This window comes from Euphorbia lathyris, chromosome 10, assembly GCF_963576675.1.
Source record: "Euphorbia lathyris chromosome 10, ddEupLath1.1, whole genome shotgun sequence".
NCBI lineage: Eukaryota > Viridiplantae > Streptophyta > Magnoliopsida > Malpighiales > Euphorbiaceae > Euphorbia > Euphorbia lathyris.
Genome location: NC_088919.1, coordinates 5528894 through 5548604, shown reverse-complemented (window position 1 = coordinate 5548604; position 19711 = coordinate 5528894). Strand labels below are relative to the sequence as shown.

General features: G+C 33.1%; 2 protein-coding genes across 2 annotated transcripts; one reads left to right on the top strand and one right to left on the bottom strand.

The window, feature by feature from the left end:
- Positions 1 to 2491: 2491 nt before the first annotated feature.
- Positions 2492 to 3825, bottom strand: LOC136208360 (F-box protein At2g26160-like). Its single transcript, XM_065999204.1, has one exon. It carries the CDS (start codon positions 3754 to 3756, stop codon positions 2659 to 2661), a length of 1098 nt encoding a protein of 365 aa, XP_065855276.1. The 5' UTR covers positions 3757 to 3825; the 3' UTR covers positions 2492 to 2658.
- Positions 3826 to 7029: 3204 nt separating this feature from the next.
- LOC136209726 (ATP-dependent DNA helicase Q-like 3) lies at positions 7030 to 12941 on the top strand. Its single transcript, XM_066001295.1, has 20 exons — positions 7030 to 7152; positions 7264 to 7424; positions 7509 to 7616; positions 7699 to 7706; positions 7820 to 7903; positions 8244 to 8384; positions 8510 to 8544; positions 8828 to 8911; positions 9065 to 9153; positions 9501 to 9656; positions 9762 to 9858; positions 10200 to 10203; positions 10286 to 10435; positions 10525 to 10617; positions 10695 to 10760; positions 10858 to 10991; positions 11659 to 11753; positions 11876 to 12003; positions 12092 to 12198; positions 12353 to 12941. Exons 2-20 carry the CDS (start codon positions 7274 to 7276, stop codon positions 12801 to 12803), a joined length of 2181 nt encoding a protein of 726 aa, XP_065857367.1. The 5' UTR covers positions 7030 to 7152; positions 7264 to 7273; the 3' UTR covers positions 12804 to 12941.
- The last annotated feature ends 6770 nt before the right edge of the window (positions 12942 to 19711 follow it).

Below are 19711 nucleotides of genomic sequence, written 5' to 3'. Positions count from 1 at the left end.
ATTAAAATATTTACAAAATAATAACTAAATAATTAAAAAAATTAATAAATAAAAGAAAATATAAAAACTAAACAATTTTTAATTAAAACCTTCATTTTAGTAAAAGTATGCTGGTATAAAGGATCTCATTTCGGTGTGGTATTCGCCACGACCTCTAATCCGATGATGCTTCGACTGCATCTCTGTGCGTGAAAGAGTCTTTCTCCTAGTAATTGGTTAAAATTTTATAAAAATAATTTTAAATTAATTATATATATTTAATATATATATAAATATTATTTATTTATTTATTTATTGCATTATCCAGCTCGACCAGTTCGAATCATCTGTTTCGATTAAGTGGCTCATCTATAAATCTGGTTTGATGTTCTGTGCAATTCTGATAATATTGCATAATAGTAGAAGATGTTAGATGCCAAAAGAAATAAGTAAAGGTCTTTCTGCATTTTTCACTTTTCTCTTGTTTTTTTGAGATTTCTAGTTGCCCCTAAATTATAGTGATTGTTCAAAAACATGGCTGCATGGACAATTTAGGCTCCGTCTAGGTGCTCAGAATCGAGAATTCGTTCCGATTTTCATCGATTAGTTCCTTTAGGCAATTTCATGGTCCCTAAACGACTTTTAACTGTCTAGACTCTGCTTACACGCTGCCTAAGCGACGATGAACAAAAACGTTTTTTTATATTAATCTTTTTTTACTTTATTATAATTCACTTTAAAATATTGTCGCAAGGTTATCCACGAATTGTATTTATTATTTTCGGATATTTTGGTTTAATTGCATTCTCTGCTTGTTTTCATGATATAGTTCAAAACTTTAAATACATTATTCCATAGCTTTGGGCGAATTATATTACTTGTTTGTTAATATTATATTTTATTTGTTTGAGTTGTTTCGATAATATTATCATTGATGTTTACACAATATATGTTACAAATATACGTGTTTTTAGACAGTATGATATATATTTTAAAGTTAATTTCAAATAAATGTCATGTGGTTTTTTATTGCAAACCGAACCCTATGCTTTAAAAAATTTTCATTTTTTTTATTCATTTTGCCAAATTTGACCAATAATAACCTCAAAATGAATATTTTCAAAAATTAAAAATATTTAGTATCATATTTACTATGGAATCACATTTTTTATTTTTCAATCATCATTTTTAGAGTTTTCTCTTCTCAAAATTAACTTTATCTCTCATAAAAAAAACAACATTTAAATCACCTCAAACCTAAAAAGTTGAATTAAAGTTGCTTATAACATCATTTAATTCTTGAAAATTTTCATTTTGAAGTCGTTATCGGCCAAATTTGACAAAATCAACAAAAAAGAAAATAAAAATTTTACAAACCACATGGTTCGGTATGTAACAAAAAAACTATAGGTACCAATCTGTAAATACGTAAAACCACAATGCATTTATTTGAAATTAACCCTATATTTTAATAGAATTTATATAACTTGTTTTGATTGACAAAGACCTCATAATCCCCAATTATCCAAAAATTACAACTTGCCGTCTCAATTTCAAAACATTACAACTAACTCACTCAACTTGTTTATTTGAAAAAAATAAGCCCTCAATTTATTTATTTGGAACAATAAACTCTCAAATTGCTTATTGGAATAAATAAGTCCTAAACCCAAAAAAACATTCAACATGATATTATAGTAGAAATAAAAGATGTCCAAAATACCGCTTGGTACATCTAACTAATCTACTAATACATTAACAAAAATGTAAAAAAAATCCTCAAAATCACAAATATTAACACATTTGATAGATTATTTGTTCCAAATAAGCAAATTGAAAGGATTGTTTGTAACATTTTAAAGTTCATGGCTCAAATTGCTTATTGGAACAAATAAGCCCTAAACCCCAAAAAACATTCAACATGATATTATAGTAGAAATAAAAGATGTCCAAAATACCGGTTGGTACATCTAACTAATCTACTGATACATTAACAAAAATGTAAAAAAAAAAAATCCTCAAAATCACAAATATTAACATATTTGATAGATTATTGTAACATTTTAAAGTTCATGGCTCAAATTGCTTATTGGAACAAATATGCCCTAAACCTAAAAAAAACATTCAACATAATATTATAGCTGAAATAAAAGATGTCCAAAATAACGATTGGTACATCTAACTAATCTACCGATATATTAATAAAAATGTAATAAAATCCTCAAAATCATATTAACATATTTGATAGATTATTTGTTCCAAATAAGCAAATCGAAAGAGTTATTTATAATATTTTAAAGTTAAAGGATCAGTTGAAAAAACTTCAACAATGGATATATTAATTAGGCCAATTACAAATATAAAATATAAAAATACAAATCCAATTCTCTCCCATCAATTCTAAAAGTCATTGTCATCCTACTAGCACCAAACATTTTTTATAAACAAAGCAAACAACTTCAACATCACTATATCCAATGGAATTGATTAAAAAAATCAAATAAAGAACACATAGAAACAAATATAATTCATATCCATCCAATTACCTGAAAGAAAATAGAGAATTATGCAATGTTTGAAACTCAACCAGTATTTCCAATGTTTGAAACTCACTCAACAATTATTGATTCAATTCAAGCTACTGTTTGGGTGACAAGAATATCTCAGGAAATGTTTGATTCAATTCAAGCTACAGTTGGGTGACAAGAATATCTCAGGAAATGATTTTAGTTTCTGAACGGTACCATCCTCCAGCCAGAAGAGCAATCCTTGTCCATGTACATAATCGGTGAAGTAAATACAATTCGGTTTCCCCCCAACAAACTCAGAAGACGAAATAGAGAAAGAAAAATCCATATTCACAACAAACATTTGATCACCTAAACATTTCACTTCCAACCATCCCCCATTCTCTTCTTCATCTAACTTATACACTTTGAAATCCATGTCTGTTTCCTTGTATAGATACGTATCAGCTACATACATATCAACTACATATAGATCACCACAAGATTCTAACAGAAACTTCCGGTTTCCATTACCATTAATAAGCATAGGTGAATATTGAATCGAGCTTAAGGGTACAGGACTGATCCAGAACACAGTACCTAACTTATCAACAGCATAAACTTGACCTTTAAATTCAATAATATCGTCGTAGTAGCATCTATTATCATTATCATCCACATGCAAAAACTTCCAATCTTCATCCCTAGAGTCCCAAAACCATAATCCTTCCATAATGGCTATAAAAGCAACAAAGTTTTTAGCCCAGGTCGCAGAACTTGGGACTATCGCCTTAAAACCTATTCCCGGAATGTGATAGGGATCATCGGGATCGGTATAGCGATCCGGCTTAATTGATTCGAGATTAAATGATTCATGTAATTGAACAAATCGAGGCTCCGATGATGAGATGAAAGGGATCGAAGAATACCTGATTTGAGCGCCTGAAATTGGATGTGAAAGCTGCAGTTTCCCTGTTTTAGTGTGGCGAATCTGAGTTAACCAGCCCTTTGATGAATTAGGAGTACGATTGGTGAGTTCCACTCGATATATGGAGGTTTTGAAGAGAACAAACTTTTCTTCGATGGGGTCAGGAAGTTTGAAGGTGAGACGAGGAATTTCTTCGACAAATGAAGGCAAAGTTAGGGAAGATCGCCATGAAGTGCAGACTGCGCGCAACGGGAGAAAATCTAGGAGGGAATTAAAGCGTTCAGCGATGATTTGGAGGAGATCCTTTGGAAGATCAGCCCATTGATGCATCACGTCGCCCATGTTTGTCTCTCCCTCTTCGCAATTTCTACTTTCTCGGCTTTTGGTTTTTCTACCAATTTCGACTTCACTCTCAGTTTGCTGTATTTACAAGGGTCAAATACATCAATATCATAATTAGTATAAAATTACAACTAAGTCATATGAACAAACTTAATTTTTAATATGTCATTATTTTTTATATATTATGATTTTACACCATAATTTAAAAATTCTAGACTCTAATTCATAAATCATAAACCCATGAAAATATATTCTAGACTTCTAATTTATAAATTCCAAACTTTAAAATATATTAAAAGTACTGATTTTACTAGTTTGGCATAATCCAAAACTATGACTTGACATAGTTGTAAATAGTTTTGAAAAAATGAATTTCTATATAATTTTCCTTATTTAATATAAAGCATCAAACCTGCTCACGGGCTGCCAGGCCCGTGTCCTTTGACGGAGTTTGGTGATGGAAATTTATTTGGACTTTCTACATTTATAGTTTAATCAATCCTAGTAATTTAATCCATGTAATATCATTAGCACTAAACTTATTTTAGAAATGTCATTAGCGGTTTCTACATTCCTAGTTTCTAGGGGTTGTTGGTTTTAGTTGGAAGTTTTTTAAAAAAAATAATAACGAAAAGTATCATGAATTATATGTACACATACATGGAAAATTATGTATACATACTTCCTTGGCTTAAACATATTTGATAAAAATATGTATATAAATCCTAAAATAAACTGTAGGTCTTAATTTATAAACTCTAAAATATAAATACTAATTTTACATAAATAAATATGAATGTCCTTGTTGTAAAAAAAAATATGAATGTCCTTAAAAAAATATGAAATTCTCTTAAAAAAACAGTATGAATATAAAAATAAATTTTTATATAAATGAAAAATATTGTCTTTATTTATCCAAATAAAAAAAAGTATGAATAAAAATTCTTCTATAAAATAATAAAAAAGAAAAGAAAGGGAAAATGGTAGAGGATAAATAGTGGGTGGTTAATTGATTGCCATAACTAAAAGAGTATTAATCCACTTGACAAAATTAAAAAATAGAACTGATTTAATTGAAAATACTTTCTAAAACTTGTAATTCTATGTAAATTTTCCAATTTATTTTTAGGCCCAGTTCCAATCTGCTAAAACCTGTTTCTTTGGACGGGTTTAAAATTTATAAAAGTAACATGATTCGTGTTGTTTCAAAAAAAAACATAACTCGTCTATTAATATTAATTTATATATTTATATATTAATATTTATTTTTAAGTATAAATTTAATTTTTATTATTAAAATTATACATATATATTTAGGTGGGTTTATAAGTGATGGATTGAGGATTTGATTTTTGAATCCGAGCTCGTCTAAATTAATAGCGGACTGGACTAGACTTGTGCTGAGCAGGGATGGCAACGGCTCTATCCGTGGGTACGCGATACTATCCGACCCTAATGGAACTATCTGTACCTTGTATAAAAGAATATGAGACGAGTATGAGATCAAAAACTATTACCCGTTAGAGTAATGGGACGGGTAGGAAGATCCCTTAGGGTACCCGGTACATGTTACTCGTCATAACTTTTTTATATATTTAAAAATACTATTATGTTTTAGTTGTAAGATATGAGATTTGAACACCAACCTTCTGATCTTCAACCATTAAGTGATAAACTACTTTATTTTTATTGATTAAGGTTCAATTTGTTTAATTTTTAGACGGATGATTTATTAAATTTATACTTTGTTAAATTTGTAATATTTTTTGTTTAATTTATTGATTCTTAAAGGGTAAGTGTACCCGTGAATTAAATGGGATGGGTATGAAATGCAAAACATATACCCATTAGGATAATGAGAAGAGTACGAGTAATTAAAAAAATAAACGGGTAAGGATTTGATATTGGCACTATCCGCGGGTACCCTATCCGTTGTCATCCCTAATGCTGAGCATGTTTAGATAAAAACCCGTTGGGCTCGACCCAAGCCACCTCGAACCAACTTGATCCCCTCCTCTACGAATCGGAGCTTTCAACCACACACCATATTCCTACTTCAGCTCTGCAACCTGCAATTCAAACAGCTTGTTAAAGACCTTGGCGGAGCTAGAATTTGAGACTTGGGGGCTAATTTTAGTTCGGTAGTTTGTGATGATTTTTAAAGTCAGGGCTGGACAAATTTTTTTTAGCCTCCAGCATGATAAAACTGCTTCGTTTTGGTGCAGTGACTAAAAATTAAAAGTGTCCAACGTGAAAAGCGTAGACATATTTAATTTTCTACATGTTTAACTCTGATTTCCTAAATTAAAACACCTAAATTTTTCTCGTTTTGATATGTTGAATTCTAAAAAATTAACCAACCCAATCATCTTAACATATTGAAATAATACTACAAACACGTTTTAATATATTAAAATTAGGGGAACTATTAACTTCCAGTCTGATTTTACTCAAGGATGGAACCACCGGTCGGAGAGCCAGAGCCCCCCGAACCGTGGGCTGGCACCGCCATTACAGAAGCGGTCAGCAGGACCCAACATTCCACACAGGTAACCGTTGAATGAAAAGTAAAATATTTTGCCATTCCTAAACCGAAAGTTCAAGAGACGTCAAAACATAATTAAAAATGGGTTTTGCTATTTATCGCCTCCAAATTATTTATCACTGCTTCTATTTGAACAATTTTGCCCTTTACATAAAAAAAGTTTCAAAACTCATTTTTTTTTTTGAGAGAATCGGTCAAAATTTGGCCTAAACGTATGCGGCACCCGTTTAGGCCAAATTTTGAAATGTGCAAAATCGTAAAAAAAAATAGTGACGAAAAATACTAAATCGTTCAATTTTTTGTGACGAAAAATGTAAAATTCTCTAATTTTTTATGACGAAAAATGCAAAATGGTCATGAAAAATATGTATTATTTTCATGAGTTCTTTGATAAAAAAAAAATATAAATGTAATGTTTCCGACTCGTAATCATCCATTTTTGGAGTTCGGGTTGTCACACATCAATTATTTTTATAATTTCAATTATTGTTGTTCGGGTTTATGATTTTGGAGAGAGAATTTTCAATTTTTGATCAAAATTATGAGAAGAGTAAAATAGTCCAAATGAAGGCGGTGATAAGTAATTTAAAGGCGGTATTTAGCAGCTCACTGAAAAAACAAAGAGAAAATTGTGATTGAATTTAGTAAAATAAACAAAATCAAATAAAGGAAAAAGGATAGAGAAAGGTGTCGTTAAGAAGTTTTTACCTAAACGACATCGTTGGCAATTGGGCTTGAACTTTTTTGGGCGCTCTCCGCAGTCTGTCCCCTTCTTAGAACACGCTAAACTGTAAGCGCAATTCCATCATCGATACAGAAGGAAATTCGAATCAATTCTTGGGAAAGGCGAGGTGAGGTGACATTTCATGAATTCACAGGTTTTCTGGTTTTCTACAATTGCTTTTCAATTCGTTTTATTCGGTGATAAAACTGTGGCTTTGTGTTTTGTATTGGCATCGTAGTGAGTTGGCGATGAAGAAGTCACCATTGCCAGTTCAAAACATATGCAGTAATGAGAAGAAGATAACTGGAAAGGAAGCATTAGTGAAGCTTTTGAGATGGCATTTTGGCTATTCTGATTTTAGAGGCAAGCAATTGGATGCTATTCAAGCTGTCTTGTCAGGTATTCAGTATTTGAGTGATTGTGAGGTTTTTTATATCTCTTTTTTGAATCAATTCAATATTCAGTTTGATTGTTAATTGAAAGGGAGAGATTGCTTTTGTTTGATGCCAACTGGTGGAGGGAAGTCAATGTGTTATCAGATTCCAGCACTTGCAAAACCAGGGATTGTGCTTGTTGTTTCTCCCTTGATAGGTATTTCTGCTCTTCTTTCTGGTTGGCTTTTTAAGGAATTAGGAGACCAGCACTAACTTTTTCTTTCATTTTCATTTTGCAGCCTTGATGGTAAGTGTTACAGAATACACAGAATTACTTTCATTATCATCATCTTCGTCTTCATCTTTTTCCCTTCCTTTGAATATGATACTATGATGTTTTCTTGTCTTCTTTTGAATCAGGAAAACCAGGTGATGGCATTGAAGGAGAAGGGAATAGCTGCGGAATTTCTTTCCTCAACCCAAACTTCAAACGTCAAAAATAAAGTGAGCTGTTAAAGTTTCTTAATCCTCTTTTGATTTGTATTATTTGACTGGCAGTTTTATCTTTATGTATGTAGACCTTAGCATTCATGGAAGGATTTTGTTACCGATGATAAGGAATATGTTGTAATTTGTGAACTTCCTTGTGTTTGTATTTGGAACTTTGTAATTTTGTGCATTTCTTTAACTCTAGTTCCATTCTTCATTACGCGTCCCACTCCCCTGCAATCTGACGTTCACTCTGAACTTGACTATGTCTAGGGCTCGTAAATTGTAAACTAACTAATTGTGATTTTAATATATTCAAATGTTTTCATTGGTGAATTTATTTATGAACTACTAGATCCACGAAGACTTGGATTCTGGAAAGCCTTCTGTTAGGCTGTTGTATGTAACTCCAGAATTGATTGCAACAACTGGATTTATGTCAAAGCTATTAAAGATTCATGGAAGAGGGTTCTTAAATCTCATTGCCATAGATGAGGTCTGAATTTTCATTTCTTTTTGTCTGTAAAGATTGAATTTTTGAGTTATCTTCAGGACATGCAGACATTTGCCTATATTAATTTCTGTATATTTCCCTCTCCATCTCTCTCAATTTTGTTTCAGGCCCATTGCATTTCAACATGGGGTCATGATTTCAGGTTTGTGTTCACTTTTGGCCTGTGAGAGTTGATGCCCGTGCTGGTTCATCTGGCTTGTTCATGTGACTGTTAAACCTAGGCATGTTCATGGTCAATTATATGTAAGGGCCAATGTGCATGCCTATTGTCTACCATGTGCATAATTGCATATGGATGGATAATTATTTGTAATAGAGCAAAAATGTGGAATTTTTCACTCATTATATATTCTTGGACGTTTACTGTTATGTCTATGAAATGGAGTTGCTATACTCTTGTTGTCTAACTTACTTTTCCAAAGCAGAACTAGTTATCGTAAGCTTTCATCTATGAGGAATCGCCTTCCAGATGTACCGATACTGGCTTTGACGGCTACAGCTGTTCCAAAGTGAGTTTATATCAACTTTAAGAAGAAGAAATCATCTGTTTCCTTGTTCTTGATATCATTACATTCCATTAAATTATATAAGAAGAATAATAGGTTTTTTTTTGGCCAAGGAAATCAGAATCAATAGTGATCCTTAGTTCTTCTTATCTTCAGAGTTCAGAAAGATGTGATAGCATCGTTATGCTTGCAAGATCCTCTGGTTATCAAATCTTCCTTTAATCGTCCCAATATATATTATGAAGGTATGCAGCGGTAGCATGTTTGGAAATCATTTCTGAAATTTAATGAAATTTTCTGGTTGAAAGATAAGAGATTGAAACGAGGATGAAATATTTTCAGCATCTAGCATATGTAGATAGATAGGAAGTCATCCTTGGACCTGTGATTTTATCTTGTGTAACGTCAAAGCTAGGATAAAATACAGCATCTACTGTATATGGAGTACTTTTGTGTGAAAAGAACTTCAGATGACCAACATAAGAAAGAAAAAGAAAATGGATTGTTGCAATCACTAACTGTAATATGTTGGTCTAAGCATAGTGGGATAGCGTACGGCATCATGTATCTAATTTTGTTTTACATAATGCAGTTAAATATAAAGATATTCTGGATGATGATGTCTATGCTGATTTGTCCTCTGTACTCAAATCTTGTGGTGATATCTGTGCTATTGTCTATTGCCTTGAGAGAACAGCTTGTGATGGTTTGGCTGCTCATCTTTCCAAGATGGGCATTTCCTGTGCTGGTATTTTCATGTTTCTTTTGCCTTTTCCTCTGCTTCTGGATTATTTTCCTATCGATTAGTGTTAATATACATGCTCCTTAATCAACCTCTGGAAATTCTTCTCAGCTTATCATGCAGGGTTGAATAATAAATTAAGAAGCTCTGTCTTAGATGATTGGATTTCTTCTAAAATACAAGTTGTGGTTGCTACAGTGGCTTTTGGGTACGATTGACTCCATTATATTAGCTTCATTCTTTCTCATCACGTTTGTGCTTGACTTTTCCATTTTGGATTTTGACTAGTATGTTCATTCATATTGTTTGAAGCATACAGTAATTGATACACCATTATAGATATGTAAATATCCTATTTTTTCATAAAAAGGCAAGATTTCTCTTTCAATGTATTTCGTGTTGTTTTTTTCATTCTTTTGTGGTACTTCTTTGTTTCTTTTATTTTGTCCCATCACACTCTAGATTGTGATGATTTTTTTTTTCTCATGATGTTCTTTCATTTGGAGCTGTTTGGTGCATTGTCACGAAATGAGAAAAGCATTATTTCAGGATGGTATGCATCTAACTGCTATTGGTTTTCATGAACTTCAGATTCCAGGTATGGTCATTAACAAACTATGATCTCTCTTTTCTAGGGTATAGATAGAAAGGATGTTAGAATGGTTTGCCACTTTAACATTCCGAAATCAATGGAAGCCTTCTACCAAGAGTCAGGTAGAGCTGGCCGTGATCAATTGCCTTGTAGAAGTCTGTTGTACTACGGAATTGATGATCGCAAAAGGATGGTATACTCACCATCTTTGCTTTTTAGATGATTATTTATCCATTCTTACTGTGAATTACTTTTGCCTAAATATATAAAACCATGTGGCAGGAATTTATTCTACGCAATGCTAATAGTAAAAAGCCACAGTCCTCAAGCCCACAAGATGAGTTGTCAAAAAAATCTCTCTCAGACTTCAACCAGGTAACTCTCATTTCATTTTGTACTGAATGAATCTTCTGGGTAATGGATGCTTCATTTGAAGTGTGTACACCATTCAGATGGTTGAATATTGTGAGGGTTCTGGATGCCGTAGAAAAAAGATTCTTGAGAGTTTTGGAGAACAGGTAATTTAATTCACAGAAATTTTATTTTTTTCATACACTTGAGTTATATTCTTATCAATTCACATGTTAGATAAATCATTATCATCAACTGAAACAGGTACCTGCCTCATTATGTAAAAAATCTTGTGATGCTTGCAAACATCCAAATCTAGTTGCCAAGTATTTGGAGGAGCTCAAAGCAACTTGTGCTTCTCATCAGAGAAATCGCTTTTCACAAATTTTTATGAGCAGGTCATTTTCTTTCTTCTTATGCTCTAATATTCTCGAAAGTCTGGTTGTAAATGTTCAGTCAAGAATTACAATTCAAATTAGAAAACTACTCCCTTCGTTTTTTATTACGTGACCTTTAAGGTTTATCAATTTGTTCATTTTTATTACATGACCTATGTACTTTTGGTATTTTATATTTTTTTCTCAAATCTGCCCTTATTTACACTAAGGGAAAGTTTAACATTAATGTAAATACCTATAAATAAGAAGAAATTTTTGGTATGAAAATTAGAGTTTTGGATAGAGGTTTTGAGGGTAAATCAGTCATTTAATAATCTAATTAATACTTCATTGGCCCTGATGCTGTGCTTAAACTGAAAAATGTGATTGGATTGTTCTAAATATTATCTTTACATTCTTTTTGCTTCATTCTACAAGGTTTCTGCTGATCGTGTCACAGATAGACACCGGTTTTGTTGTGGCTTTTACTTCAACTGATAGACATTATTCTAAGTTCCTTGTTGTTTAAGCAGTTTTAGCGTGAAATTTTTGTGCATTGCAAATTTAGTCCACAAGACATTTTCTCTAATTTCCAAAATAAGAAATATTTTGGTTGCCTTGTGTTTTGTGAGTGTAGGTTGTAGGTACGTCTGCTGTCCTGATTTATGTTACATTATTTCTGGATCAGTTCTGCAGATACAGTTGAAGGTGAACGATTCTCTGAATTCTGGAATCGCGATGATGAAGCGAGCATTTCTGAGGAAGACATATCTGATTCAGATGGTAATTACTTTTCCGGAAATTCCTACATATTTTTTGGACTGCCATTTTATGTACTTCGAGTTAAAGTTGGAAATCATATGTTTGGAATTCCTTTTTTATGCCTCAATTGTTTTGAACTGCAGATGGTACGGAGGTCGTCAAAAGACTAGCCACATCAAAGTTGTCAAAAAAATCAGGAGTTACCCAGAGAATCAACTTCTTGGAGCGTGCAGAAGAAAATTATTATCAGAATAAAAGCTCTTGTAAACAGGTATTTTTCACCTCTATTTTTCGTCTATTCCTGCAAGATTATTATCAACTCTTTACATTTCGGTTACCTATGGCTAATGAACTATCAGGTCAACAAACTTGAAAAGAATGCTATATCTGACACATTGCGAGAATCAAGCAAACAAAGATTATTAAATGCTCTAAAGGAAGCTCATAAAAGGCATGACAACTTGAGGTATACTTTTGCATTTTCTTCCTGGCTTTGATTCTTTTTATCGTATTCGAGTCTTGCTTAACAACTTAATGTACTTGTGTTGTTTTTGGTGAGAAGAAATAACACAAAGATGGATATTAGCTTTTAAATCTTTTTCCGATATTGTTTCGTGTAGCTTTGAATTCGAAGCATTAGCCTCCTTTCTGGAAAATGAATGCTACCAGAAATATGGAAAGAGTGGGAAAACATTCTATTATTCTCAAGTAGCAAGTACTGTTAGATGGATATCAACAGCAAATTCCGCAGACTTAACGAATCGGCTTAGCAGCAGTACCCCTCCTCCTCCTCTTGAGAATAATTCCTCCAAGGATGATCCTCCTGAGACGCCATGTTCCTCGGTCGAGCAAAAGCCAGTGAAATCTACTGACCTGGAACCCGAAAACAAGGTCGGATCAGAAACTACAATGGGTGTTTCGCCATCACAAAGTGATTCTCTCAGCGCAAAGCTTCCTGCCATTCCATCTTTCTCACAGTTTGTGAACAGAAAAAAGACAAGAAATGATAATGCACGTACACCAGAAAATCATCCGCAGAAGAGCTCAGAAAAGAGGGTGAGATTGCAGTAAGTCAAGTCTATCTCACTCGGTTTCGCCGTGAATTTTTGGTAGATTCTGATGAAGGATACAAAAATTGTAATGATAAGCAACCTTGTTTGTTACTGTGTTATAACCACTGTTGAACAAAGTTGCCTTTGATTTCACTTATATGATGTATCAGAATCCCTATAACGTAACCGAAAAAAAAATTCCTATAACATAAACAATTTGAGAGCCTACCTTTTAACGCCTGAATCAATTCAACTGGAGGTAAAATCTCTAGTTCGAATATTTTCGGGATCATTAATACATTACATTAGAACACAAGGGCCAGAAAACTCAGTAACAGCTATGAAGCACATACTCTTCAGGTGTCGAACTCGTGGGGCACGGAAATTCACTGGGGACATGGCCGTTGTCACCCGATACAGAAAAAATGTGTCCTCTGCGTTTTTTTTAAGGTTCTGCACTAAGCCCATTTCTTTTTGCCATCGTTATGAATGAACTAACGAGTTCACTTCAAGATGGTATACCATGGTGCATGTTGTTTGCAGATGATATAGTGTTGGTTGACGAGACGAAAGAAGGCATGGAGAGGAAGTTGGAACTATGAAGACAAACTTTAGAATCTAGAGGCTTTAAGCTGAGCCAAAGTAAGATAGAATATTTGGAGTGTAAGTTTAGCGGCGATAGGAGTAGGGAGGCAGGGACAATCACCCTAGATGGGAGAGGTGATGAGAGAGTTGTTTAGGCATCAGATTGCTTTCGGTATTTAGGATCTATTATCCAAACGGATGGAGAAGTAGATGAAGATGTTGCTCATAGGATTAAATCTGGTTGGGCGAAGTGGAAGAGTGTTACGGGTTTCCTTTGTGACCCCGACATGCCTAATAGATTGAAGGGAAAACTCTACCGCACGGCAATCAGACCCGCACTGTTATATGGTACGGAGTGTTGGGCAGTGAAACACTGTCACATTCATGAGATGTCGGTGGCAAAGATGCGTATGTTGAGATGGATGTGTGGTCATACGAGAAAAGATCGGGTGAGTAATGAAATAATTAGGACAAAAGTAGGGGTTACATCTATTGAGAATAAAATGAGGGAAAGTCGACTAAGGTGGTTTGGCCATGTAAGACGAAAAGCGTTTGATGCGCCGGTTAGGAGGACTGAAGAGTGGCAAAGGGATGTAGTGGTGAGGGGTAGGGGAAGACCTAAGCAAACTTGGAGGAGGGTGATCGAGAGTGATATGAGTTTATTGGGGTTTGAGGAAAATATGGTAGTGGATAGGACAGAGTGGAGGGAGAGAATTTGTGTCGTTGACACGACTTGATTTCACGGTTTTATATGATGGTTCATGTTAGTCGACCTCGAATCATTTCGGGACTAAGGTTTTGTTATTGTTGTTGTTGATACGGCTGGACATAAGTTTAGGGGGGGTTTTTCAAAAAATTTAAAAGAAACAGGATTTAATTAAGGGAAAAGTACAAAAATAAACCTTGTGGTTACACCCGTTTTCGATTGCAGTCTTGTGGTTTAAAAATTTACAAAATGGTACATTGAGGTTCATTCCGTTAGCAAACACATACAAAATTGACTAACGGTGTTAAAAGTCAAATGTAAAAAAGTTAATTTGATCTTTATATTTATTTATTTTATAAATTAATCATCCATTATTATCTAATTATCACAAACAAGCACCAAAATTAAAAATGAAAATCAAATAGACCTTCTTCTTTATCTCTTTTTAATTTTTATATTTTTCTTCTTCTTTCTCGCTTCTCTCTCTAGAAATACAAAAACTTGCTTGTTTCTCTCTCTCTTTTCGCATCACAAAAATCGCTGCCATTAGTGTGGCTTCAGTTCTTGGAATCATAATACTAATTCTTGCAGGATCGCTGATCTTCTGGTACTGCAAAAAACCGAGATTCACCAACGACAGCACGAAATCACCTCAGAAAGGAGTTTGTCACCGTTTTACAGCTGAGGAAATCAGAAATGCAACCAACGATTTTGATAGAGCTCTTGTAATCGGAAACGGTGGCTTTGGGAGAGTCTTCAAAGGTCACATTGACACAAAAAAAAACACACCTGTAGCCATTAAAGCACTGAAACCAACTTCAACACAAGGTTCTCAGGAATTCTGGGCTGAGATTGAAATGCTTTCCAAGCTTCGCCATCTGCATCTAGTGTCTCTGGTCGGATATTGCAACCAAGAAAATATGATGATTCTGGTGTACGATTACATGGCCCATGGAACCCTCCTGGATCATCTGTATCAGACAAAGAATCCTCCATTGTCATGGAAACGAAGGCTGGAAATCTGCATCGGTGCTGCACGCGGAGTTGTTATAGGCGAACGAATCCAATTCGAGTTTAAGATTTGATCTTCAATAATTAAAGTGAATTTAAATGCAGTCATAGTTTTAGCATTAGATGCTGAGTTTATCCTGCCATTCTACCTATTCAAAAAAACAACTGAGTCACCGATAAGGTACGCATTTCTTTTATCTTTCAACTGCTTTGCATCTGTTTTTCATTTTATGGCTTTTTGGCAGGAAGCCAATAAGCCACCTGATAGTGGGTTTGAATTGTAAGTCAATACCCATGTTTTATGTAACTAGGCTGCCAGATGATGTCACGTCCGAAGAGGTAAATCTTACTGTCCTATTGTAATCATCTTAATAAGAAACTCAAATTTGGGGAATTGGTGGCAGAGGTATTTTCCAAGTGTGGGATAATCAAAGGGGTAAATTTAGAGAGAGATTGACGCAAGTTTTTGTATTTTTAGAGAGAGAAGAGAGTGGAAGAAGAAGAAAAATAAGAAATCAGAGAGAGATGGAGAAGAAGGTGTATTTGATTTTTATTTTTAATTTTGGGGTTTGTTTGTGATAATTAGATAATAAAGGGGTTAATTTATAAAATAAATAAATATAAGGACCAAATTAACTCTTTTCCCTTTTGACTTTTAACACCGTTAGTCAATTTGGTATGTGTTTGCTAACGGAATAAACCTCAAGGTACCATTTTGTAAATTTTTAAACCACAAGACTGTAATCGAAAACATGTGTAACCACAAGGTTTATTTTTGTACTTTTCCCTTTAATTAAAACAAAATAATATACCCGAACCTAATTTCTCTTATCATTTTTATGGTTTTGTAATCACTTATAGATGTTATTTGTGATTTTTCATGATTTTTAAATGTTATTTATATTTTTTTTATGTGTAACATATCTATAATTAATCATATAGAAATTTCTTATGTCACGCTGCATATGTCACATATTTTTTAAAAATTGCCATTTATCGTATTTGCATCTACACCCAAATCAGTGCTTCATAATAGAAACTTGAATCAGTGACACCATTGTAGAATAGCAAGAGATTGAGAAGAACACCGGCAAGCGGCTGGGCTGCAGGTAATTTTAGTTCTGCAGCTATGTGGTTATTATTTTGCTGTAAAGTGGATGGAAATGAGGAGCTTAGGCAGAAGGCCAGTGTAATGTTCTCCATTTGGCGGGCACCGGAACAACCAATTCTGGAACGAGGAAGACATTGTGGTAGCACTGTGCATCCGACGAACTAGAACTTTCCTCAATGAGTGGAGCTTTCACCATTGGTGTCTGCGCGGTTTGAGCGGACAGATAGCTGATGCTCGGCCAAGATGGAGGAAACCTAGGATGAGATATTTGAAGTGTAACGTAGACGGAGCCGTCTTCAGTTGTGTGAATGCTTGTGGAGTAGGCACGGTCGCGCGGTTGTCAGGGATGATCTCGGCAACTTTAAATTCTACAACAGTAGTGTCATTTCAGGGATACTCACACATCAGTTCATTGAGGTTCTTGCCATTCGCACAAGTTTATTATGAATGACACAAGTTTATTATGGATGTGTGCAAAATAAGTCGTCAAGGTCGAATTTGAAACTGATGCAAAGATGATTTCAGATGTGGTGAATGCAAATAATTAAGACTTATTCGACTTTGGTACATTGATTCAACACTGTAGAAATATTGTTAGAGATAATAATGATTTCTAAGTATCTTATGTTCCTCGTTTAGTGAACGATGCTTCTCACTTAGTTGCTCGATAAGCTTATTCCAATACTAACGATTATGTATTTGATATAATGCTATTATGGCTGGCCGATATAATAAATCATGTGGCTTGATAAATGCAAGTTAGTTTTGTTATAAAAAAATATGGGAGGCCAAATATAGTCACGAGCTTATTGCCACATTTGAACTAAAAAAATTTGCATTACATGTTTTCTTTTCAGTGCTATGAAAATCGGATCGGACTGATCAGTTCGACTAGGAACTAGCCAGGTCTCCAGTTTAGTTAATGTTAATTTTTTGTATGTTTAATAAATCAAACTGAACCATTTAAACCAGTTGGATTAATTATGAACCGGTTCAGTCCGATTAAATTTTTTAAAAAATGTAGAACATAGTATTCGAACTTGGGCTACTAAATACTATTGTACACATTAGATATGGTAAAAGTACATACGACTCGCTTACACTACATGTAATTTTAGTATTTGAGTTTAACTTAGTAGGTAATGTTCCATTTTTGGGTTGACACGAAATTGACACAAATTTTTTTTGGTTTGGGTTGGGGTTGACATGCTAACCCAAAAATGATACGAATACTTAATTTATTGTTATATTCTATCATGTTTTTACATATCATATTTATTAATAAAGATAATAAAGTTATAATTATTACTTCCAAACATGACTCTAACCTCATATTATTATAAACATATTATATAATCCTCCAACATGATATTAACAGATTTTTTTTAATGATTTCTGTTAACATATTAATAAAAAAAATAACATAAAATATTAAAAATTAACACCATATCCTCCTTACATTTTTAAGAGTCACTATTAATATATGTACATAAAAAAATTGCATTTGACTAAAAACACGACACGAAATCGACACTAACCCAATTAGGTTAACACAATGTTGACTCGATATTTTTGGGGTTGGATTAGAGTTGACTCATTTTGGTACTAATCTAAAATTGACATGACACGAATTCGACATGGGTCCTGTTTGACAAATACATATTAGCTAATTACCTTTTTGGTTAGCTGGATTTGACTAGCTAATTGTGTAAACTTGTTTGATAAAACTTAGTTGATTGCTAATTGTTGTTTGTGTAAAATAACAAATAAGGACGTGACAAAGCTTTTATTTTGGGTTAAAGGGAAGTAATTAAGGGTAAAAATGTCATTCAAAAGAGATGGAATAATAAGTTAATTGAAAAAGCTCATAAAACCAGTTTTTTCAAAATTAGTTTTTCGATCCAATAATAAGCTCATTCAAATTTCTCTTCACTAAATACGAGTTTTGACTAATCAAAACATTTAAATTGGCTTAAACTTCTAATTTTACCCTAAAAAAGCTTTACCAAACAGGATGATGAACTCGATAATTGCTACCTCAAGTACACATATTACCACTAAGCTAGCTTTCCACTTATTAATAACAACAATATATATTTGTATTATATAAATATTATTAAAAGTTTAAAATGTTATTTAATATCATTTATATTTCGATAAATATTATTAAAATTTAATTTATTCTTACAATATAAATAAAATTTACTTAGTATTTAAATTTTAAATATACATAAAATAAATTTTAAAAATTTCATAATTTAAATTAATATATATATATATTTATATTATTTATGACAATCATCTGATTTAATCAATCTGAATAAATCAGTTGGACCTATTATCATTTATTCCAATTGTCAATTCAATTCAACTTTGAGTCCGATTTTTAAAACATTATCCCTTCGTTTCACAATAGATGCCTTTTTAGATTTTTTTTTCCCATAATATATGACGTTTTTGTATATTAATTAACTTTTATCTAATATATCTCTATTTAAATTGACTTTTTACTTTAAGAATAGATAAAAGTTAATTAGTGGATATATAGGTATTTACATACTATTTGCTGTTACGGTTTGTTGTTGATGTTTGCTGTTGCTCTTACGATTTGCTGTTTGCTGTTGGAAAAAGATGCTTTTCCAAAAAGCAGAGATTCTCTGGTTTTGCAAAAGGCTGCTTTTCAGGTGTAAAAGACAAACAGGAGATCACTAACCAAACACTTAGGGCCCGTTTGTTTTACCTACTGTTTGATGTTTACTGTTACGGTTTGCTGTTTGCTGTTACGGTTTGCTGTTGCTGTTACGGTTTGTTGTTTGCTGTTGGAAAAAGCTGTTTTTCCAAAAAGCAGAGATTCTCTGCTTTTGTAAAAAGCTGCTTTTCGGGTGTAAAAGGCAAACAGGAGATCACTAACCAAACACCTAATGCTGTTTTTCAATTGTAAAAGGCAAACAGGAGGTCACTAACCAAATACCTAAAACTCTCCCTTTTGAAATGAAAAGGCAAAAGGAACCTGAAAAGGAGCAACCAAACACCCCCTTAATGCTGCTGTAAAAGGCAAACAAGATGTGCCAAAAAGGAGCATGAAAAAGAGCAACCAAACACCTCCTTAATAAAAAAAAATAATAAAATCTTTTAACTAAAATTAATTAATTTTTTTTTTATATATCTTAATCGTAGGAGATATCTATCGTGCATGAGTAATATTTACGATTGGATGTAAAATTTCAAAGCAGGAATCTAATAATTTGAAAAATATTTTTCTTTAATGGGATTTAAAAATAAAGTTTGGATAACATTGGATGATTGGATCACTATTATTTACATAAAATAAGAAAAAAAGAAAACTTAAATTCACATGACCCAATCCAATATTGAAAACCAACGGTCCAGATGTTGAATCAAAACGCCGAAACGTAAAAAGGAAAGTCAAAAGAGCGGAGGAGAGGATTATTCTCTGGCCCCATAGCCGAATATGCTCCAAGAATATGCTATCTCCGCCGGTGTATATCAACAT

Excerpts from the sequence above, each read along its gene's own strand:
- LOC136208360 (XM_065999204.1), bottom strand. The coding sequence starts at position 3,756 with ATGGGCGACGTGATGCATCAATGGGCTGATCTTCCAAAGGATCTCCTC.
- LOC136209726 (XM_066001295.1), top strand. The coding sequence starts at position 7,274 with ATGAAGAAGTCACCATTGCCAGTTCAAAACATATGCAGTAATGAGAAG. Across the intron at positions 10,436-10,524 it reads TTGATGATCGCAAAAGGATG|GAATTTATTCTACGCAATGC; the intron begins GTATACTCACCA and ends ACCATGTGGCAG. Across the intron at positions 12,199-12,352 it reads AAAAGGCATGACAACTTGAG|CTTTGAATTCGAAGCATTAG; the intron begins GTATACTTTTGC and ends TGTTTCGTGTAG.